The 24300-nt window shown below is 36.5% G+C and overlaps 1 protein-coding gene and 2 long non-coding RNA genes across 9 annotated transcripts; 2 read left to right on the plus strand and 1 right to left on the minus strand.

Annotated features, from left to right (window-relative positions):
* Positions 1–2546: 2546 nt before the first annotated feature.
* On the plus strand, positions 2547–6880 carry LOC112196250. Of its 6 annotated transcripts, none has more exons than XR_002935060.2 (8): positions 2547–3133; positions 3565–3619; positions 4283–5312; positions 5398–5515; positions 5690–5803; positions 5910–5977; positions 6107–6255; positions 6455–6880. It is a non-coding gene; the product is annotated as an uncharacterized LOC112196250 (long non-coding RNA). The 6 variants fall into 6 exon arrangements; XR_002935058.2 differs by having other exon boundaries at positions 2551–3133; positions 5726–5803; XR_005810153.1 differs by having other exon boundaries at positions 2552–3133; positions 4283–5056; positions 5156–5312; positions 5726–5977.
* Positions 6881–14151: 7271 nt separating this feature from the next.
* LOC112196378 lies at positions 14152–18517 on the minus strand. Of its 2 annotated transcripts, XR_002935157.2 has the most exons (5): positions 18101–18517; positions 17709–17950; positions 16445–16600; positions 14996–15389; positions 14152–14692 (listed from the first exon to the last, which is right to left on the minus strand). It is a non-coding gene; the product is annotated as an uncharacterized LOC112196378 (long non-coding RNA). The 2 variants fall into 2 exon arrangements; XR_002935156.2 differs by lacking the exons at positions 14152–14692; positions 14996–15389 and having other exon boundaries at positions 15813–16600; positions 18101–18510.
* Positions 18518–20047: 1530 nt separating this feature from the next.
* LOC112195941 (putative F-box protein At1g47790) lies at positions 20048–21380 on the plus strand. Its single transcript, XM_024336181.2, has one exon. The coding sequence runs from the start codon at positions 20085–20087 to the stop codon at positions 21162–21164; it is 1080 nt and encodes a 359-aa protein (XP_024191949.1). The 5' UTR covers positions 20048–20084; the 3' UTR covers positions 21165–21380.
* The last annotated feature ends 2920 nt before the right edge of the window (positions 21381–24300 follow it).

The raw sequence follows: 24300 nt of genomic DNA on the forward strand, positions 1-24300 counted from the left end.
ATAATGGGTTTGCATCCCACAATGAAGAAAATGTAAATGAGAGGGGTTCCCTTACCTATAAAAGGGACCATTCCTCACACTTAGAAGCCATTCCATTACACACTTTGTAATCCCCTTGGGCCGCAAGGTCCAAACACACATAGTGCAATATTCAAGTAGACGTAGTCTCCCGCTAAGGCGGTAGACGAACCAGTATACTTCTTGTCTCTCTCTCTCTCTCTAACATTAATTAGACCCCCTCGGTCACCAACATTAATAGTGTTTAAGCCTAAAGCCAAAAATTTTAGCCCCGCAAATAGAAGTCCATGACCTACTTATACAAGACCTATTGAACACCTTTACAAACATGTTTGCTCCACCATCAGGCTTACCACCAAAAAGGCCCACTGACTATTGCATGCCACTTATGCCTAACCAACTCGGTCAATGTTCATCCTTACCACTACACTCACTCCTAAAAGGCGGAACTAGAAAACCAAGTCCAAGAAATGCTTGCCTAAGGCCTAATAAGGCATAGCCGCCGTAGTCTATTCTCATCTCCAGTGCTTCTTGTACACAAAAAGAGGTTACATAGCATTTTTCTGACAACTATAGATTCCTCAATGCTGTAACCATAGGATAGGTTCCCAATCCCAACATGTAGACGAACTACTAGATAAGTCACATGAGGCAAGTACTTCACCAGGTTGGACATTCGTTCTGAGTACCACTGAATTCAGATGCACGAGGATAACATTCCCAAGACCGCATTCCGCAATAATGATCGATGGCCATTATGAATTCGTGGTAATGCCTTTTGGGCTCTCTAACATCCCATCTACTTCTCTACCTCTAATGAACCACTTATTCAAACCAACTTTCAGGCTATTTGTACTAGTGATTTTCATGATATTTTGATTTATATAAAGGATTTGACATTACATGTACAACATCTCAAAGCAATCCTCACCATTCTTCAAATTACCTCAAGCTCAAACACTCCAAATGTATTGTTGCGCAGCCTACAGTTCACTATCTGTGCTATGTGATTTTGAGTGAGGGTATGGTAGACCCTAAAAAGGTACGATGCCAAGTTATCCTTATTGCCATTATGAAGTCAAGTAGCACTACATTGGCCTAGCCCAAAGACTAAATGACAAATATAGTGGTCCTAGACACGTGTCACCTTCCAGTTATAAGGGATGGAGCTTCCACTCTTCAAAGACAGTATCAGAACCATTTTTGGTTATGAATAAATGACATTTGCAGTTTAAGTTCCTCATTCTTGCTTCTTCATTTTTTATTTTATTTTATTTTATCATTTCAAGCTCATTCTATATGTAACCATGTTGGGTTTACGTCTTATGCTCCCCTCTTATATTTGTATTCTGATTAGTCAAATGAAATTTATATCATTATCTCAAAAAAAAAAAAATCCCGTTGTACTATTTAGTAATAGTAACAGTTATAGTAATAAAGAGTCCTTAACTAAAAACGATAAAATTATTATTCAAAAGTGCCGGTAGGAGTAATTTAGTCATAAAAATGAGAATTAAATGTTGAATGTTAGGTACTTAGAAGAAAACTAATTCTTATGGAGGATGGATGTCGCACTTTCTTATTTTAAAGTCTCAATTTTCTGAAACAAAATATATCGAAAGAAAAAATTAGACACGTTTCTGACTCTTCTATGTCCAAATAGAATCATCATCGGTCGGATCAAGTGGGACCACAAATAAACTTAAATAGAATGAATAAACTGAAGTCTACTAACTGGACAACTACTGCATCTTGTTATAACGGACTATGGAAGCTGAGCTTATCTCTTTATTGTTGCAGAGCAACAATGGTCGACAATACATGTAGTTACAAACAAAAATTTAAACATCAGTTACTACCTTGTGGTTTAGGTCCAAAATCAATTTAGTCCCTGGACATCTAATTTCATCAAAAACAACCATGCACTTTCAATTTTGATCTAATAGGTTCAATTCGTTAATATTCTACTATGGGTTCAACTTATAGTTGGATTATTTGATGAAAAATTTTTTGTTTAATAGATTTCTAATAGTGAGACCCACTCCTAAATTGACTATGCATGCCACCTCAACACCACATCATAAAACATAGGCCATATATGAGCCATGTCAACAAGTTAAATGACTCAATTATCGAAAGACTAATAAATTGGACCTATTAGATCAAAATTGAAACTGCCGGGGTATTTTTGATAAAATTAGAAGTCTCACTATGTCAATAAGTCAATCATACGACAGACATCAGACGACAGAAAACTAATTTTCTGTTGTCTCAAATTTTCAGACAACAGAAAAACCTAACTCTGTTGTCTGAATGCCCACCGAAACACAGTTTTTTCATTTTGAATAAATGGGTAACATTCAGACAAGATTTTAATGTTGTTACTTGAAGATAGAGATGTACCTATCATTTCATTCCTCTGAAGGCTCTTATTGAAACAACATAACATTTTAATGTTGTTGGCTTAAGATAGAGAATTTCATTCCTCTGAAGCCTACAAGCTTGATTTATTCAAACAATAGTGATAAGAAAATTCTGTTGTCTGAATGAGTTGGATTGAAATTTTAGAAATCTCCCACCAATGGATTAAGGCATTTCCCTCTAAAACTTGGTCAAAACCCTAGTGGAGTAAAAAAGTGATAGGCATCAGACCACAATTAGTAGTGTTGTCTGATTATATGGGGAGTCCACTCATTTAATTTTTGATTTTGTCCAAGGCAAATTGCCTTTGCCTTTTGTCTAAGCCCGATTTCATTCATTCTATCTAAAACCATATGCCTTTTTCTCAAACTGGGCATCTCTCAAGTCGGTAGCGAAACCCCAACCATCGACCACAGAGCACCCGCGGCCCTACCGGAATCCTAATCTCAGATTCATCAACGGAGGTGCATTTCAAGATTTCAGCAGCGGTGGTGCATTTGAAGAAAACCCTGATAGCCCATCTAACAATCGTCTGAGAAGGACCCGTTGAAGGAAGTAGAGGTACGAGTTGATCTAGAGGAAGGTCCACCAGATCCTAGATCGAAAATTTGGGGGATTAATTTGAAGAAGGAGAAGAAGAAATTGGGGCCAATTTTTCGGAGGGCTTGAAGTCTTCATCGAAGTTGATTGACGCGTAAGTACTCTTTCATCTGTCACTCCTTATTCTCTGATTGCCTAATTGGGTTTTTCAATTTTCATGTTTGCTTGGAAGCCTGCCTAGCTTGGTGACTTAGTTATTAGTTTCTGCAAATTTAATTTTAGCTAGTGTTTTCAGACTGTTCGCTTTGTTCTAGTGCTCTTTATCTGTCTTCCTTTGTGTTTCTGCGACTGATGAAAGTCAGCATAGATATAGAAATATCTTATTTCTCGTGTAATTCAAGTAAGACAAGTAAGATTATCCAAAGTTTTCTTTGATTCTGTTATTTTCTTACTCTTCAACTTCTTCATTTCTTGATAAACAATTCGGCTGAATGTTGATTTAGGTGTTCGATTTTGGTTCCATTTTTTTTTTTTTTTTTTTTGGGTTTCACTTTGATTTAGGTTTTGGGACATCTGTGTTTACAGGTTTTTGTTTGGTTGCCCAAAATACCACCGGCACTCTCTTTCTCACCTTTATCAGGTATAATCTTTAAAGTTTTTAATTTTCTAGGTTATATTTCATTTAGATTCGAGTTACTGAAGGATTTTTGTATGAATTTGACCTGGGGTTTTCTATTTGGAATGGATTGCAAACTAAGATTGAATAGCTGGTTTAGATAGTCTTCTCATGTTATTTGTGATATTGACATCTAGATTAATGGATGACAGATTACATGGAAATCTCACTATCCTGAGGGAGCCTTAAATCCATTTACTTTATTTTTTATTTTTTATTTTGGAACAGGTTTATGCATTTAGGTCTTCTCTTAGTATTGTATGCTTCGCTAAGTATTTTCTCATTCATGGAAGTAGCAAATGAGATATTTACTTCATTTGATTGTAGACTGTGGACATGCAATTTTGGATTGTAGAATCCTTACGGGATTTGGCTCTCTAGTGATGGGTACAGAGGGCTTTATATGTATAAGGGGATGTTAGGAAGAAGTAATTTGAACAAGCAGTATTTATCTCTAGTTTCTAAGTTGACACTAATTTGTTCCCGTACTTGCTCCTGTTTTTGGTGTTTGAACTATATGAAGGAAATCAATTAATTAAATTTAGTAGTTACAATGTAAAATTAATCTAAAAATTGTAGATTTATTGACTCCATTTGACTGACGACTGATGTTCCTCTATGTTGAAGTTGATCAATCAGGAGCAGTCGAGCTAATAGCTGGAAATTGGAATCAGTTGTAGATCTTTGAAACAAAGGCGAGTACTGAAGTTTCCTTTTACTTATCACCTTAATTTGCTTCATTAACCTCTGCTACTTGCAATTTATGTTATCCCAATTTACTTTTTGATTTATTATATATACACGTGTGTGTGCTTATTGTGCTCCTTAAACCATTATCTTATTGGCCAGAAATTAACAGTCAAAGACAGGTCTCAAGTTTAGATAGTTCACATTTTACACTTCTTCTTCTTCTGTTCTTTTTTCATCTTTCTCCTTTAGAGTGGAATATATGATATCCACTATCTGCTTTGCTTTGTTCACACCAAAGAGGAATAATCTTTTGTGCATTAATGCTTTGCTCTTACAGAGTAATCCTTATTTTAGAATAGCGTTTTATCACTTAATAGTGTTATAATCTCATTGTCTCTGCATAGTGATCCTCCGTAGTCAAGAGGCCAGCTAAACATAAATCAATGGCCATTGGAATTTGTTAGAAATAATTGGAACGCTGTTCTTCTAAATAAGTAATGCTTATAGTAAATGTAAGTCACCAATTGTTGATTCATCCAAAAAAAAAAAAATTCACCAATTGTTGAGACTTGAGTTTCATTTATGTCCTGTCTCATATTTGTGTTTCATGTACTCTTGGCCTTTGTGGGCAGAAAAACAAGTATTTATGAAGTTCTCCAGACAATATCGTGTTCTCTTGCTTCAGAGAGAGGGGAGAAGTTGGGTGATTCAGTGAGTTTTCCTCAACTTCGTGATAAAACTACAAGTCTGGCTTTTCTTTTCTTTTTACAATTCCTTTCTTTTTGGTTTCCTTCTTATGTTGGATATAAGGTTCGGTTAGAGACTTAGAAGGCATGAAAGGAAGGGATACATGCCTTCTCTTCTGCACCACTAGCATTTTTGTTGAGAAGATTGCTAGTTGATGGAAATTTGAAAGGTATAACTCATGTCATTGTGGATGAGATTCTCGAACGCGGAATGAATGAAGGTAATTAAGTGCTAGATAGATCTAGATCGAGGCTTTAGTTCTGGATGATGAAGTGTGATTTCTCACTATAATCATTTGTTGCTAGATTTTCTGCTCATTGTTCTCAAGGATCTCCTTCCTTCGGCCAGAATTGAGGTTGATTCTGATGAGTGCAACCCTAGATTCTGAGCTTTTCTGGCAGGGCTCAGATAATTCATGTTCCAGTAAGTTAAAACTTTCATAGCATTTTTCAGGCCATTTATGAATAGCAGAAGATTTAGATATATGATATACTAATATGTTCCATTCTTTTATTTACTGTAAGAATGTCCCTTTTGGTCTTTCATTTTTGCTGCTCTCTAAGTGTGTTTTTCTTTCTTTTTCACCCTCCAAATTAGGGTCTTACATACCCTGTTCGAACTCATTTTCTGTAGGATGTTCTGGAAAGTACGGGTTGCAGGTTAACTCCATACAATCAGATTGATGAAAGTGCAAGGCATACACTTATGAGTGTATTATTATATTACCATCTTGTGGTGTTTAGTTTTGTTTTGACTTATTTACAATATTTGCTTCTCACCTACAATTCACATTTTTGGTTCTTAACTTTTTCCACAGGTGAAAAGTGCCAGAGTATTTGAAGATCATTGGGGCCTTGGATGAGAACGAGAATCTGACTATTTTAGGTGGGAAGAGAGATCTAACCATTCTAGAATTTGAATCTATGCATTTTCATGCTGCACCTCTTACATATGGTTGAGGTACTTTTTTTTCTCTCTACAACAATAAGACTCATTTAGTAAGTCTTTTGACAGGACGCTATCTAACTATGCTTACTATGGAGCCAAAATTTGGAAAGATGCTCTTGGTAGGTGCCATCTTCAACTGCCTCGATCCTGTTTTGACTATTGTTTCCGGTCTTAGTGTCAGAGATCCTTTCTTAACACCATTTGACAAGGAAGATGTAAGTCAGCTCTGCAATTTTTTTGTCATATCTAGAAGTATCTACAAAGAGGCGATAAAAGAGAATACACAGTACAGTGGACAGCAAATCCTACACAAAGCTACAGCTGGAAAATGAAAAACCAACAAAAGAATAGACAAAGCAAACACAAATCAGTATCATTATTGATATGGGTCTTTTTTGTTCTCCCTCTTTGTAGCTTGCGGATGCTGCTAAATCTCAGTTTTCCCGAGACCACAGTGATCACCTTGCACTTGTGCGTGCCTATGAGGGCTGGAAGGTAGCTGAAAGAGACTTTGCTGGATATGACTACTGCTGGAAAAATTTTCTTTCAGCACAATCAATGAAAGCTATTGATTCTCTCAGGAAGGAGTTCTACTCTTTGAAAGCTAGTGCCTACACCTCACACACACACATATATATATAACCCAGATTAGGAAGCTATACGTACTAGTTTTTTGCCTTAGATGTTCTATACTGTGATGTTTTTTGGGTTGCCTTTATCGATCATGTCTTTAGTTTCATAGATGGGTTTTATTGAACTAATGCTCAGGTTCTGTAATGTACTGAATGATTTGCCAGTTTGATGCAATGGCATTTTATGGATTTCCAGATTACCAACGAACAGTATAGAATGATTTTCCAGATTAGATTTGATTATGTCATTTCAGTTCTTTCCAGATTACAAAATGAACAGTAATTGTGTACCATCCAACAACTCACTCAAAAGCCAAAAGTGTGTTGTTGGATCAACTGAAAAACAATATAAATGAAAATTCTATTATTGTTTACTAACTCAGATGACAGGAAGTTGTAGTTTCCCTATCACGATGTAGACGGATATATGAGAAATTATGTTGTCCCTTCAATTAAACAACAGAACTAGATCAACACAATTATATGGTTCTAATTGATGTCAGACACAATAGATAGTTGTCACTCAAAGAAACATAGAACCATAAATAACTATCCACTTATCTATACTATTATTAAGAGAAGAGGCTTTGTTAGCCAGAGTGGACGTGAAAAAATGACTAAATCCTTAGACCATAGAGTTTCTAAAAATATCTTTTAATAAATAGAGGATATGATCGTAATAAGCAAAATAACAAAATAAAATTTTAATTTATTTTCCCCTAAAATCTCTCTCTATAACTTCCTAATTCCACAACAAAAAAGGAAAAACAAAAAACAAAAAAAATATTCCAAAGCTCCCCATGTTTTCTCTAATGATTATTTATTTATTTTTTATTTTTCAAAATTAAACTCACACACAGAGTGTGTGTTTTGGTCTAGTATAGGTTAAGACAACTATTAATTGTCACTAAATCGTAGATAGAACGACAGATAACTATGCTCTTATCAAGGTTAAGATAGACAAATATAATCTTAAATAAACAAAGACGTCAAGTATTGTTATTTTTAATAGACATAGACAACAGAAGAATTGGATTATTTATTGTTTTATATGCATTCAGACAACATAAAAATGAATCATAAATGTAGCTACAGCAACAAATAACTGATGTTTCTTATCTTTTCAGACTACAGTTATATGTAATTGAAACATACTTAAGACCACAATTATCTGTAGTTTATAACCATTACAGACAACAAATAAGTTCTCAGTACTTAATACTTCACTTCATTCACACCACATAAATATCATGAATACTGTATTTGAAATAGCTATTAAACCATAGAAGATAAAGATTGCTGATGTCTATTTATATATAGGGTAACACATTTCTGTCGTCCGAAATCTTCATAACACACACCTATACATGTGAGGAATCAATCAGACAACAGAAGACCAAAAACATGTCACTCAGACGACAGAGTTTATCTGTCGTCTGATTGCACAAGAGACGACAGCGCCTCAGACGACAGAAAATCATGCAATCAGATGACAGAGATGATCTGTTGTCTGATTAACTTTTTGGGATAGTGTCTAAGGACTGAATTGATCTTGGACCTAAACCACAAGGTAATAACCAGTATTTAGCCCAACAAAAAATTACTTTGATTACTACATGATTAGCTTCATTTTACACGATAAGCTTCGTTCTCACGGGATTAGCTTAGTATGTCGAGTTCAATAAGCTCTGAAACAATATGTTTAGCGAAGTAAACGAAACAATTAAGAAAAGAAATCAGGGTTAGGTGGAAGAGGAGCAAAACACGAAGAGCTTGAGATAGCTATGGAGGAAGCGGACTTGGACCTCGAACTCTCCGATTCAGAGGAGATTTGGCTGTTGATTTCTCGTTTATTCGAACACGACTCACAGTTCCGGAACCAGATACAGTCATACAATGATTTGATTAGAAAATCCATCCAGAAAATAATCGATGAGGCTAACGACATAGTGGTTGATTGCGGTCCTCAGGTAAGTTTAAGTACGTAGTAGCTACTTAGGGATTTGAGCCTCTTTGTGCGGTTCAATCTATGACCAAAGTGATGTTGTTTTGCAATGCAAATTGGTGATAAGTTTGGGTGGATTTTGTGAAGAGAAATTTACTCCTGTGCGTGGCGTTTATCCAAAGGAGGCTAGATTGAGGAGGATGACGTACTCAGCTCCTCTGTTCGTGAATGCCAGTCTATGTACCAAGCAATATGAAGGTGATTTGGAGGTTTACGTCTTATGCTCCCCTCTTATATTTGTATTCCGATTAGTCAAATGAAATTTATAACATGAGAGTTTCTATTGGGACCTCCAAATCTGCTCACTTGACCTCACTCTATTATGAATTATTAAATGACATATATAACCTACTATAAAATGACTATTAAGGACAATAATTATACCAAAAAAATATTATATTTATTTTATGTAGACTTTCCAATTCAATAATATTAGATTGTATTCCTTATTATTTTCCTTATCTATTTTTATTTTCCAATTTCACTACATACTCATTAAAGCATTCATATATATTTAATAAGAATTTAAAATATGGTTAAGATCATGTGACATAAAAATGTATGATATATATGTTGAACGCATATTGGTGAGGGAAAACAAAATAAATCCTTTTATGATTTATGACATAAATCTAAGTCAATCCATTATATTTGCAAAAAAAAAAAAAAAAAAAAAAATTTAAATAATTAATCATGTGGTACAAAAAATACAGAAAAAAAAATGAACATTAAAAAACGAATGATTTTTTTTTTGCACAGCTAAAATAGAAAAAAAAAATTAAAAAAAACATAATAGTTCATGGCATTTTCTTATTGATTAGACATTAATTTTTGAAACTCAAGTTTGATTAAGAAATGTATATTTAGTTAATATTTATAGAGTGATTAAATCATTGAAATGACTAATTTTTATTTATTTTAAAGATAATAATTTATTTGCAAATTATATGAGTGAGGTTATTTGAGGAAATTTAGTGAGGTTTAGTGAGTAAATTTAGTATTTGAAGATTTGATAAGAGGTGTAAAAAGCATAGAGGTCAAGTGAGTAAATTTGGAGGTTCCAATAGAAAAACTCTTATAACATTATCTCAAAAAAAAAAAAAAAAGATTCCCGTTGTACTATTTAGTAATAGTAACAGTTATAGTAATAAAGGGTCCTTGACTAAAAACGATAAAATTATTATTCAAAAGTGCCAGTAGGAGTAATTTAGTCATAAAAATGAGAATTAAATGTTGAATGTTAGGAACTTAGAAGAAAACTAATTCTTAAGGAGGATGGATGTCGCACTTTCTTATTTTAAAGTCTCAATTTTCTGAAACAAAATATATCGAAAGAAAAAATTAGACACGTTTTTGACTCTTCTATGTCCAAATAGAATCATCATCGGTCGGATCAAGTGGGACCACAAATAAACTTCAATAGAATGAATAAACCGAAGTCTACTAACTGGACAACTATTGCATCTTGTTATAACGGACTATGGAAGCTGAGCTTATTGCTTTATTGTTGTAGAGCAACAATGGTCTACAATACATGTAGTTACAAACAAAAATTTAAACATCAGCAACTTAACTTCATTAACAAAAAATTACTTTGATTACTACATGATTAGCTTCATTTTATGCGGTAACCTTCGTTCTCACGAGATTAGCTTAGTACGCCGAGTTCAATAAGCTCTGAAACAATACGTTTAGCGAAGTAAACGAAACAATTAAGAAAAGAAATCAGGGTTTGGTGGAAGAGGAACATAACACGAAGAGCTTGAGATAGCTATGGAGGAAGCGGACTCGGACCTCGAACTCTCCGATTCAGAGGAGATTTGGCTGTTGATTTCTCGTTTATTCGAACATGACTCACTGTTCTGGCACCAGATTCAGTCATACAATGATTTGATTAGAAAATCCATCAAGAAAATAATCGATGAGGCTAACGACATAGTGGTTGATTGCGGCCCTCAGGTAAGTTTAAGTACGCAGTAGCTACTTAGGGATTTGAGCCTCTGTGCGGTTCAATCTATGACCAAAGTGATGTTGTTTTGCAGTGCAAATTGGTGATACTTTTGGGTGGGTTTTGTGAAGAGAAATTTACTCCTATGCGTGGCGTTTATCCAAAGGAGGCTAGATGTAGGAGGATGACATACTCAGCTCCTCTGTTCGTGAATGCCAGTCCATGTACCAAGCAATATGAAGGTGATTTGGAGGTTTACGTCTTATGCTCCCCTCTTATATTTGTATTCCGATTAGTCAAATGAAATTTGTATCATTATCTCAAAAAAAAAAAAAGATTCCCATTGTACTATTTAGTAATAGTAACCGTTATAGTAATAAAGGGTCCTTGACGAAAAATGATAAAATTATTATTCAAAAGTGCCAGTAGCAGTAATTTAGTCATAAAAATGAGAATTAAATGTTGAATGTTAGGAACTTAGAAGAAAACTAATTCTTAAGGAGGATGGATGTCGCACTTTCTTATTTTAAAGTCTCAATTTTATGAAACAAAATATATCGAAAGAAAAAATTAGACACGTACGTTTCTGACTCTTCTATGTCCAAATAGAATCATCATTGGTGGGATCAAGTGGGACTACAAATAAACTTAAATAGAATGAATAAACTGAAGTCTACTAACTGGACAACTACTGCATCTTTGATACGCTCAAAATGAGTGTCAATTTAAACCCTGCATCGAATTGTAGTATGAGTAAGTAGGTTATCGTTCTAGCCGGGGATTTAGGGTGCTCCTGTCATTTAAACGTCAAGAAAAGAATATTAATTACAAGGATACAATATTTACGAAACTTACAAGATATTAAAGAGGGATTTCGAAAGTATATTTGTATCTAAATCTAACTAAACTATCTACAATGATCAATCAATCCACGAATCAAGAAGAGATAAAGGGGAAAACAAAGATGCATGATGTAGTCAACCACTATTAACACAAAAATAGAACACCAAATAATAATTCACGAATCAAAACATGCAATTGGAAGAAATCAATCAAGAATAGAGATGAATGCATACAAAGTCCTTATTACTTCCTTTAATTAGATTAACTAGATGAACACACCATAATTAACCCTATTAATCATGCAAAGCTAGTGAATTCCCTAACAAACATAATAAATGAATTAAGAACATGTGGAAGTTTGATTGATTTAGGAAGAACACACAAGTTAGAACGCTAATCAAGCATGCAAATCTCTTTGTTGATTTACCTAAGGAACTATAGGTTTTCCACTTAAGCAATTAAGACCTAGAACGCTAGCATATCTTAATATGGATTCAATTACATGCAAACCCTAATTGTATCGAACCAACTAAGATAAACACATAAAAGGTGGGATTGAAGATCCAATAACACAAAGAAATTGCAAATTATTATATAAACTAAAACGTTTTCATGCTTCATAGTATTCGAAAACTAAACATCAAAACATGCTCTTTATTCTAACAAAAAGTCGAAACATCCAATTAAAAAAAATCCAAGAACATAAAACCGAAAACAAAAGAATAGAGGTCATGGTTACACTTGTAAAGAAACTTCAAGGACGCAAGAAGGTCTTCAAAGGTGGTGGAGGATGGAACTTGCTTCATGGCTTCAAGTCTTGAACAATTGGAGAGGTTTATGCTTAGTTTTTGACTTCGTGCTAGTTATAAAAATGGTTAAGCAGGTTGAGATGAACATCTTTGATGTTGGAAGTTTTTTGAAATATTGAGTTTTGGCCGGTGGCGTTCCTGCCATGTAAAGGACTATTTTTGGTATTATATGTCTTCTACTTGTCAATACGAGTGTTTCGATCGAAAATTTTGGAGTTCGTATGAAATTGTTATGATTTTTACGGTTTCATACCGGTTGATTTATTCAATCCGTGACGATATGAGCGTTCGATCGACTTGTGGTTTGGACATATCGATCGTGGAAGTACTCCGGAGACTTTGGGAGGTCTCAGATGTGGTTTTGCCTCGATTGGAGCCACTTTGGGGATTTTAGTTCAAAATAGGGGTTTCGGACTTAAATCGTTTGTGAATTGTTACTAAGTTAAAACCGCATGTGATTAGGTACTTGACGAAGTATTTTTGAACTGTTATTTTGTGGATTGGCTGCTTTGTTCTATATTGAAGACGCAGCGGGAGTTTCAAGGTGAGTAATCTCACAACGTTTATTTACGAACAGAGTTACTATTATTATTTTGGCGTTATTTATTTAACTGCAAACTATAGTTGGTATTAGTAGGCATTCCTGAGCGAATGACTACATATATATATATATATATTTACGTGAAATATATATATTCTTGTGAGTGATGTGTGATGAATAATATGCATGATGGTGCTCATATTATTATTGAAGGTGACTTGTCAGGAAATAATATTGTGGAAAAAGATGTTTTCTATTGTTTGAAAAGTATTGAGTTTGATGTTACATTTTTAAGTCAAGTGCGACTCATTTTAAATGTATTGGTTCTTGTACCAAGAGCCACATATGGTGAGCAGGGATGGGGAAAGCCGAAATTAGATGTTTGTAACGTTTTTAGGTCGGGTGCGACTTACTTAACGTTTGATTTTAAGACCAAACGGGGTCTGAAGATCATATGTCATAGATGGAGACAGGTCGCAGATGGTGACCTTAACGTGGATTCTAAGACCAGACGGGGTCTGAAAATCACATGTCACAAATGGTGACCAAGGCAGGAAATCGGTAATCACGTCTTTAGCCGGACGAGTGGTTACGACTTCAGTTAGAGCTCTAGTCTGTCTGCCATTATAGCTTATGGGGGTAACGGTCGAGGTTGCTGGAGACTCATAAGTATGTAGTTTAAAGGAGAGTTCCGAGAGTATTCTTCTTTTATTGTCTAGATGAGACTTGAATTGCTTCTTGATGGTTAAGTTAGCAAATAGAACATTGTCACAGGGGTGACTTATGTTGTCCCTTCAGTGGAAATGATATGGAATGTTAGAAGGAATCATGGTTGCATGGTTTCCTTAAGCTGATTTGTGTGAGTTGTTGATTGGTGTTCATGAGTTACTCATACGAGCTTTCATAAGCTTACCGGGTTTGTTGTGTGGCAACCCGGTGCACTATTCAATGGTGTAGGGATTAATTCTGCAGGTCAGGGTAATCGTGGTTGAAGCTAAGGTAGCTTGTTGGTAACAGAACGGGTAGGAAGCAAATTTTGTTGGCTTTGCCATTGTATGACTTCCGCTATGTAGTAAGTTCTGAGAAGAATTTACGTTTTATTTTGTGATGACAATTTAATTCTTAAGCTTATGTAATATATGACTCTGTGGAGCGGGTCAATATTGGAATTATGGGTTCAGGGCATCAATATGTGCTTGATTTAAAGGGAAGATGTTCAAGGTATTTTTTATTGATGACTGAATGATCACGCATGTATAATTATGAGATTGTATATTGATTTTTATTTGTGTTAAAAATCAGGGGCGTGACATTTCTCTTGACAGCAAAACTCAACCACTTATCCATGAGGGGACTGTCGGTACGGGTTTCTTCACAGTATCCCATTCGAAGCCTGAACTTATCTAACTACTTATCACTCTCACGGCGCTTCAAACACATGGTGACAATTTTCACAAACTTTTCATATTCATAATAGTCACCAAGATAATATTTGCCAAAATAAGGTTCTTTCTCATCAAAATCTAAAACTGGGACTAAAGACCATACACGTTCCCACTGCTTGGAAAGAATTGTGGCCCGGATAGCAAGTCTAGTGGAAAAAGATTCGAGGATTTGGTGGATACAATTGTCAGCTAATTCCTGGGCGTTCTGCTTTTCATGATCTTCTTCTTTCCTTTTGGCCTGCTTCTTGACCTGGTTGTCCTCATTATCGCTATCGCTGTTGACCAGGCTGCTGTGGTTCTTTTCTTCGAAGACGGAACATTAGTAACCTCCCTATACATGTTCTCACCGAACCGCAGAGGTTGTTGATGATGACAGAAGGAGATTAACCACTGCTCGTCTATCAACCAAGACTGATGAAAGAAATCAAGCTGCATGCATTTCTCAAAATAAGCACCTTTATAGAAATCCTCAAAGCGAGTCCTAATAACCTAGGGAATCCTAAATAACCTGGGGATCTATTCCGCCCAACAATTATGCGTTAAAGAAACATTTCCGTATTTCATATGGACTAGTACCAAACAATTTAATTGACAAGACTATATTATATTTTGTTGTGAATCAGGCACAATTAAAAACAAAATAGGAAATTTATATATATTTTTTGTTGTATCAAAGGTGAAATTTTTAACTTCTCTGATAATCAATTGAAAAAAATAAAAAAGTGGACTTACCCAGATAAAATTATCATTAAAAGTCGCTTCCTTTTTCCTACAGACCAACTCCAAGCTGCGACCTTAGAACAAATTTCTGAAATTTCGATCTACATACCACCCAAGAACGAATTTTTCAGTCCTTCTCAATCGCTTGGCGCCTCTGCACGCACATCTTCTCTTCTTTTCCGTTCAAGCTTTTGACTTTTCGTCTTCAACTTTGGAACCAATTGACCAAAATGTCAGCCGGAAAACAAACATCGTTTAATCCAACGGAGTTTCTCAATCTCCTGTCCATCTTTCCCACCAGATTTTTGCTGACTCTACCTAGCAGATCATCTCAGATTCTCTTCCACCTCATTTCTAAGACTCCCCAGATCTACTTGTTCGGTTGCCAACCTTTTATCGTATCGATCTGTTCAACTGGGCTGGTTAGCTGGTTCAATTTCGTAGTGCCATGTGAATACAGGCACCGTTTGTGCCCCTAGCTTAGCTTTACACACTACTAGAAAAAGGGCCTAAGGGGACACATAACATGTGTGCCCTTTGATACCTATAGTGATAAATATGTGTTCCTATTGAGCTATAGAGACACATATCAAATGGATGCCTATTGCTAGTGTTCCTATTGCTAAATGGAACACATATGTTATGTGTCCCCAAATAACACAATGGGGCCCATCGTTTCTCAAACTACAATAGACTACAAATACTATACAATTATACAAATACATTGCACCAAACTGGGGACACTTTCTACATTTGTGCCCATAGCTCATCATCATCATCATCATCATCATTATTTATTTATTTTTCATAATTCAGTGCATAGGCAAAAAGAATAAGAATAGAAATTAAATTAAAAGACAAGAGAATACTAATCACAATGTCATTATAGTGATTATACTTGTCCAAATCATCCAACAATACACAAACAAACCCCAAAATTGAGGATTACATTCTCTCCCAAAAACTACTCAACTCCGAGCAACCCAATGGAGTATAACCCCTCTATATTATGTAGAATTAATTCCATAGAATTTTAAAACATGGAAATCCTGAGTAATTTAGTATTTCTTGTTCCAATAGTGCTTCAACTTCCTTTATAGAACCATATATTTCTGCCTGGTTAGAGCTTGCCACAGATGAATGAAGCCCGGAAAACAAATGAAGAACCACCTAGTTAATTACATAAGTACAGCAAGGCCAAGTATCTAGCTTATGTATAAAGCACCACTGTGAATCAAAATAATCTAAACTTGAACTCTAGACATGGATCCATTAGTAGATTCTTCTATAAACCTCTAATTCCAATTTCCCTCCCGCTAAAGTTTAGTTACATAGCTGAATCATAATCAAACATAGCTAAAAGAAGATAAAATCAAGATATCCAACCATACAGCAAAATCAATAATCAAACTAAAATTTCAAAGTCATTGCTTGGATACAGAGATAGTGACAGTAAATTACCAGATGCAATAGCCTTTTTATACTTCAAAATCAAGATTTGAGACTTGCTCAATCTCAACCCTCTCCCTCGAGCTGGTCTCTAGTATCTCTAGTTCTCTACCGTGCTCCATGCTATGCTGTTGTCCTCTGATGGGGTCACTGAATTGGAAGTGAAACCTGAAGCAAATGGCTAATTAAAAACAAGAGTATATGACAATGAAAGGCATATATATTAAGCCAACGAAACTGATAACGAGGAAGACTTTGAATCTGGACATAACAGAGGATTAGAAGCATTGGTTGACAGAACTGAGTTCCAAGGAACATGTAATTCAGATATGGAGTTCCCAGACCTTGGAATTAAGAAACATTGGTGAAGCTGCAGTCAAGGCTAAAAATAGCTATCTTTATTTTCAAGTTTGAATAAGTAGTCTTTCTGTTTTCCTCGCCTTACCCTACAAAAGGGGGATCTGCTTTCAATTGTAAACAGACTTGATTTTCATTAGAAATAAGAATGCAAATTGGAGAAAAGTTCTTCCCAATTACTATCTAAACTCTTATCTCTCAGGTGGATTCCTAGAGTGGCTAGTTTGCTCTTATCTTCTTGGTGGATTCCTTGAAGTGGCGAGCATAACCTATCTACTGTCTTGTTTTGGTGTAGTGAATTACTTCCAGCTGCTATATTCCGGTATCAGAAACCTAGTGCTTACTATAGACTTAATTATTCCTAAATCCTCTATATCTTAGCTAGGACAATAGTGGAAAGACCAATTGAACTAAAACTTGCAGATTTTATGAGATCTCTTGTCTCTTGTTCTTGATCAAACGACCTTCATTCTTCATCAAATGACCTCTAATGAAGGCATGAATTTGTGTGATAAAAATACAAAAGACGCTCTTCATAGTCCGAATCAATTCAACAATGACTCTCCTTAGCCACAAATTTGAAATAAAACTAATGTCATGAGATGCCAACCTCAACTCTAATGAAGCAATCTAATCAAAACATCGTTATGTGTATAAAATTGGTAAACTTATTAATCAATATACATTTATTATTTGAACACATAATGTAAACACAATAACAAGTTCAATTCACATAATCAGTTGCACCCATTATCAGCTGTGAGAATCCGTGACCTGTAAATTTTTCGAATTACAAATTGTAAGAGCATTGTTGATCAATTGATATAGTCAGTGCAACATATTAACCAATATCTAAGCAAGGAAACAAATAAACTATCCGAAAATAGCACCCGCTTATTAATGAAAATATCAAGATTACCATTGTGTTGAGGGAAATTGTTCTCTTTCCATGAAATCCGCTACCACTCCAACTTCAGCCTTACTGCCGATCCAAAGTGCACTGGACTTCCCCTCATCACTTGATGAAATCGACCAAGATCTCCTAGCCTAATCCAATCTACTAAAATCATGGTTTTGCTTCAAGTTAATTGGCTTGAAATCACATTTAGATCAAATGCAGCCCAGATAAATTTGAAATCTACAGTACTTATAAAATGAAACCTGGAAGCAATAACAAGAAAACCCATCATCAAAATAGAGTTTCTACTCCATTCCACACAACAGAAAGCATGGATCCAAACTAGAGTTTTCTTTGATTCGAGTCATGAAAGCCAAAATATTTGCAATTAATTTCAAGAGAAAGATGGTAACCTTTTCAGAAGTAAAAGCGATAAAGAGCCCAACATATTGCAACACTCGGGGATTTCGGAGAGGGAGAACCAGAGGTAGAGAGCCGAAGATAGTAGATCTGCCCTGTTGTCAGAGAGCAGCACAGCATATCCCGCCGGTCAGCAAACACCAACCATTGTCCATACTGTCAGAAGAGGCTAGGCTAATCTGACTTCAGATCTGGACTCCTGTATCGTCCGGCTGAGAGAGAAAACTCTCACTCTGTCAGCTTCTTTTTCTTGCTGTGCGCGTGTGGCGCGTACAAACCTTTCGGTGTTTAGGACTTCAGGCGTACTCTGAAAACTTAATACACAATAATATACATTGAAAACAGAAGAAAGGACCCTCAGGAGAGAGACAGATGGCCAAAAACGCGGCACTCAGAGAGAGAAGGAGAATACGAGATACAGATTCATTGTGATTGATGCATAACAAATACATATTACTTCCAACAGATTTGCTCACCTAAGGGACAGTTTTAAGGGACTGTAAGGGATAAATACATCTCAACCACATGTATTAAATATAAAAGCAGAAATTATAACAACTTAAAAGCATAGTTTTTTTTCAGCGGTCAGATTCACTTGTCCCTCACAATCCCTTAAAAAATGTCCCTTAGGTGAGCAAGCCTTTTACTTCCAATTGCCTGTGCACAATTTTTATTGAATGGAGACACATAATCTGTCCCTCTTCTGATTATGGGGACACATATCTTCTTTAGTCCCTATTTCTCATCTAAAGGCACAAATCCTTCATGTGTTCCCAATATATGTGTCCCCTTAGGCCCTTTTTCTAGCGGTGACAGTGTCACGGATTCGTCTTGAGCTCCTTTGTGCAACACATATTAGGGGTCATCAATCCTATTCCTACCCAACTTAATTTGCCATAAAAGTTTTGAATTTGAATTGGATAAAGGATCAGGGTTCAGAAGTTTGCATACCTATCCTTTCTAGGCCAAGACCCACAAATACTAAGCCATATCATTGCCCATAGCCTTGGGCTTTATGGGCTTGAATTAGCTACGTCGAACAGAGTTTGTTGCGCTAATTGGTCAAATTATTTATAAAATTGTAGATTTTTTTATTTTTTAGGTCTAACTATTTGTACCCAACAAGTCTAGTGGATTTCACATCATTGGCAATTTCCGTCTGTCACTATAGAATTGATCGTGCTTTTTACACATTTACCACAACTCCCTTAACAGTTTTTTATTTCATTTTATTTTATTTTTTGGAGAATGACTCCCTTAATAGTTGTTCCTGCAAATTGCAATGCAAGAAACTTAATGAATGAACTTGAGAGTTGAGACCAAAAGAGGAAAACTTAATTAGTGAATGAAACATGCAAACAAACAGTGTTGTGCATATATGATGAGGGAGTGGTTGTGAACTTGTGATTGCCTTTTTAGCAGTAGATTAGCTATAAAAATACTAAAATCCAGATCACCATTTTCTGTACATGCAATTGTGTAGTGAGTACTACTATTAGTCAAGCCACAACATGAACATAACATTGTAAACTTGAAAAGGACTGCTAGCCAAATATTTGATAGGAGGCATATCGCACCTCCATTCAGATATCTTTCATCACTCGAACAACTTTCCTTAACATATATATATATATATATATATATAATGAACAGCATAGTGGCAATGTTCCAGAGGAAATTAATAAGCTGATAACAAGCTTACCGTTTTCCCGATTAGATAATGTCTCTCTGCATGTATTCCCTCCTCCTCTATTTAACGTGCTATTTATTAACGGATATTGAATTTGAGGGCTATTAATAGGCATTCTAGCTAGCTGGGCCGAGATAGGCAGTCTAACACGTAATCTGGAGGTTAGGTAATTATGAAATGACGTGTTGTACTATATATCGCACGCCAGGAAGCAGCCGCCCTATATGGAAAACCAATCAGAATCCTAGGGTTTTCTTTTTCGCCTTGCAGAAGTGGGCTCTCCAACAATGGAAGATGATTCAGAAACAACAGTACTCCTAAACGAAATCATATGCTCTGAAATACTCCCAAGGCTACCAGTCAAGACTCTTCTGCGTTTTAGGTGTGTATGCAAGTCCTGGTCCTCTCTCATCCTCAACCCCGGTTTCGCCACCGCTTACCGGAACCTCTGCTCCGGGGAGAGAAAGCGCTCTCACCTCCTCTTCTTTACATGTGAATCTGAATATCAAAAGGAGCAACGCGTCTTCTCCGTTCAGCTCAACCAAGAAGGGAGCCAAAGACGAGCCACCCACGTTCTTACTTTGAAGCAACTATATCAAGCACAAAGCACAAAGGGCTTGGTTTGTTTTTCCCTTTCTAAAACTTCGAGTTCTTACCTTGAGGTCCTTGACAACCGTGTTCATATATTCAATCCCTCAACTCGACATGTGGTTACCCTCCCCCAGACTTCACGCGTGAATCTCACAGTCTATGTTGCACACCACTTTGGATTCAGCTCTCTTACAAACGAGCACAAGGTTCTCCAAATCCAAAGATATAAACGGGGTTTAATTTTTAACACTTTTGTCCTTGGTACAAGTACTACATGGAGGCAAGTAGAGGTAGACCTTGCTGATCTCCCTTTTGATCCTCTCGAGTTCAAATTTGATACTAGCAGTGTATCCACCTATGGGGCTATACATTGGCTGCACCCAACATTGAATATTATTGTGGCTTTCGACATGAATGGGGCTGAGAGATTTAAGGTGGTACCAATTCCTGATGGTATTGATCTACATGATCCCCTCGTCAGACTAGATAAAGTGGATGGATGTCTGGCTCTAATAGATGGGCGGAAGCAGCAAAGCTACATGAAGGGGTTATGGATTTTGAAGGATTACAAAAATCATGTCTGGGTTAAGGAGGATATATTGTTTCCTTTTCAGAATGATATAGTACGGGGTTTAGCCGATCTTCGTTTGCATCAATACAATATGAAGACTAAAAGTTACAGGTTAAGTCAAATTTTGTTGCCGGAATGGAGGAATGATAGTCGAATGTTGGACATGCTGACTAGTTATGATGAAGGCATTGTACCTTTAAGATGAGACATGCCTAGTTCATTTTGAAGCAGGCAGGATAACAAAATGTAAATGTACGTTTCTGGTCCATCCTTGGTAAAGTTCAGTTCATGTATCGATAATATATGCCTTGGTTCTTAGAACACATTTTTCCTTTCCCCTATCTAGTTGACAACTTATTCTTCCCCTTATCCAGATTTAACAAACCACAATCCTTCTTGTCTTGAGCACTAGCTGTTGACAACTAAAAAAGAGGGTGAAAATTATATGCACATATCTATATATGTTTGAATATTGATTACGAGTGAATAACTTCAAGTGGTCTTCTTTTGATCATAATCAAGAGTTCAACTTCTAGTGGGTCTCATTTCAAAAAAAGAAAGGACTCCAGCTTTGAGATTAACAAGGGGAAGTCAATTAAACCCCGTTGAAAGTTTAAGGTGGGTAAATTACAAACCTCGCATTTGAAAGCAAATCCAAATATTTCAAATACATTTTAGCTTATCCACCAAATGAGATTAGCTCCACCTCTTGGAAATTCAAGATAAGAATTGTGGCAATTCATAAGTCAGCCACGTTGAAAAGAAAGAAGTCAGCAAGCTCAATCTTCACGCGGAGATATGGGGACGGTTTCTCAAGTTTCAAATTTGAAACTTACAGTTTCAATTCACATTCAAAAATTGGGATATCCTTATGTCGAGCTGACCGGAGCTGTCTATATAAAGACACGTTCTCTACAAGAGCAGAAGAGGAGAAAGACTGGAGAGCAGAAAAACAAAAAGAGAGGGCAGAGAGGCAACGAAAGAAGAAAAACAAAAAGAGAGGGCAGGGGGAGCAGCAGGAAAGACTAGAGAGCAGAATAGAAAACAGGTGAAACTCTGCAGCATTAAAGAGCAGAAGCCATCAATATTGAGGCACTCAAGAGAGTCAAGAGCAAAAGAGAGAGAGTTCGCACGAGACCGGAGTTCTACAGCATTCCATTCTTAAAGCTTTCCAAGAGAAGCCACAGACGAAGAACCACGTTTCAGTAGAAGAAGCTCCATAAGTCACAGGTATACAAATAATACAATGATTATCACCTGAAATTACTGAACTCTTCCTTTCATGGTGCAGACATTGTCAAGTGCTAAGATCCATGAAGCATGGCCAAAAAATCTCTCTGGAGTGTCTATGTTACTTCCATCCTCATAATCTCCTACTGGTGACCAAGGCGATTACCACATCAGCAATCACGGAGAAGTTGAGCTGCTGCCCACAATAGTCTCTTTGGCATAAATCAAAAGCACAACGCCATTCTTGCCTCACTTTTATTCTCGATGCCTATATGGCGGTGCGTCCTGCGTATAGGTGGCGAAAGCAAAGTGACCATAATGGTACTCTCCTCCTGGTGAAAGACTGTTGCGTCAACAAATGACTGTGCTCTTCCGACAAAGGACCGTTGCATCAGGGTATGAAAACCGCACAGGCAATGACAACGACCAGAGGCAGCAAGCTTTGAACTGTAGCTCTTGTGTCATCGATATTCATGGCAACAAACTTTGGCAACAAAATCATTTCTTCTACCAATGATTCTGAGGCTTGCAAATGAAAAAACAACTTTTGCATTATCGTCGTGAAAAGAGGCAGACGAAGCTGCATGCTACATGGCTATATGGTGATTTCTCTCTTAATACCGAAGCCCCATAGGCCACAGCTCCACTTTTGCCACATTGAAGGAGATATTGATCACTTGATCTGCAAATTACAGAGATAAATAACAAAGTCTCAGCCACGCCAAAATTCATGATTGTTGATGATGCTTAGTTCGCTGCCAAACAAGATTGTAACATGCAAAATTGGACATGCACAAGCTTTTCTCCCACCACCTAAATCATGGGACAAGCGTCCATTTATCCAAGAGACAATTGGTGATTAAAGAACGGAAGAAGCAAATTGAAGACTAAAGCCCACCGCTCCACCAAGAAAGAATTCTTTAATGAAAACAAGTTGAAGAAGGGAGCACGCAGATTAGAGACAAACTCCACTACTTTCAGGTATGTTAAAAGGGGAATTATGAATCTCATATTAAATATGCCACTTGATATCTACCGTGTTGGTCTTTGAGCAAGACAACAAGTCTAAGGCCAAAAGTACATGCTATGAAAGTTTGCTGGGCAATTAACACCAAAACGTGAACTACTAAATTAATGGATTATTGACCAAATAAATATATCTATTAATTTAATAGTTTGCCAGACAATTCTCAAACACGGTTGGGCCTCCTACAAAAATGGAAGCAAACCCACTCTACAAAGGTCCACATCAAATCTTCGACTCCAATCTCAAAACTCGTCTCGATGGGTGTCCAAAGCAATTACTCAGTTGAAGCAGATCACTATGGTTCCGGTGAAGTGACACAAAGCTCATTGCACAACAAGGCTCGATGGGTGTCCAAATCAAATTGGCGGACGATCTATCAAATTGGGTGTTCACTCAAAAAGTCTATTTGATGGGTTCAAAAAATATATACGCATCCGTCGAACACAAAAGTCGGTACAAAACCGAAAAGTCAAATTCCAATGTACTACAGTGGTTTGATCCCTTCACAGGGTATGTAGGCAGTCTAGCGACCCACTAGATGCAACCGCAACTCCAAACAGAATCTCTGACTCCACCAGTCAAATTCAACCAGTCCCAAATGAATCACTGACTTCAGTCAAATTCTCCCAACACCACAAAAATCAAATCCATTCCAAATCACACAAATAAAGTCCAAACCAAATCCAAGGGCTTTAAACCCTTCCCCAAACACAAATTCAAAATAAATGGGTCATCTACCCATTTAAATCTCAAAAGCCGGAACTACATGTGGTTTGATCCCACAAAGGGTATGTAGGCAATCTAGAACCAAATTTATCTAGATGCAACCGCGTCCTAAACACAAAATCGAATCCCTGGTCCACTTAAACCAAATTCGTCCCAAACACTACTCTAATTCCAAAATCAAAGCTCTCCAATGAGTCATCCACTCATTGGAACTCTTGAACTACAAGTGGCTTGATCCTTCTCCAGGGGTATGTAGACAACTCATTCAAATATCCGGGTGCAGCCGCAAAAACAAACAAACACACATCCTGTCAATTGGTTTATTCATAAATGGAATCAAAGGGTGTTTCCCTGTGAC

This window comes from Rosa chinensis, chromosome 4, assembly GCF_002994745.2.
Source record: "Rosa chinensis cultivar Old Blush chromosome 4, RchiOBHm-V2, whole genome shotgun sequence".
In the NCBI taxonomy this organism is placed as follows: Eukaryota; Viridiplantae; Streptophyta; class Magnoliopsida; order Rosales; family Rosaceae; genus Rosa; species Rosa chinensis.

Coding starts and splice junctions, on each gene's coding strand:
- LOC112195941 (XM_024336181.2), top strand. CDS start 20,085: ATGGAAGATGATTCAGAAACAACAGTACTCCTAAACGAAATCATATGC.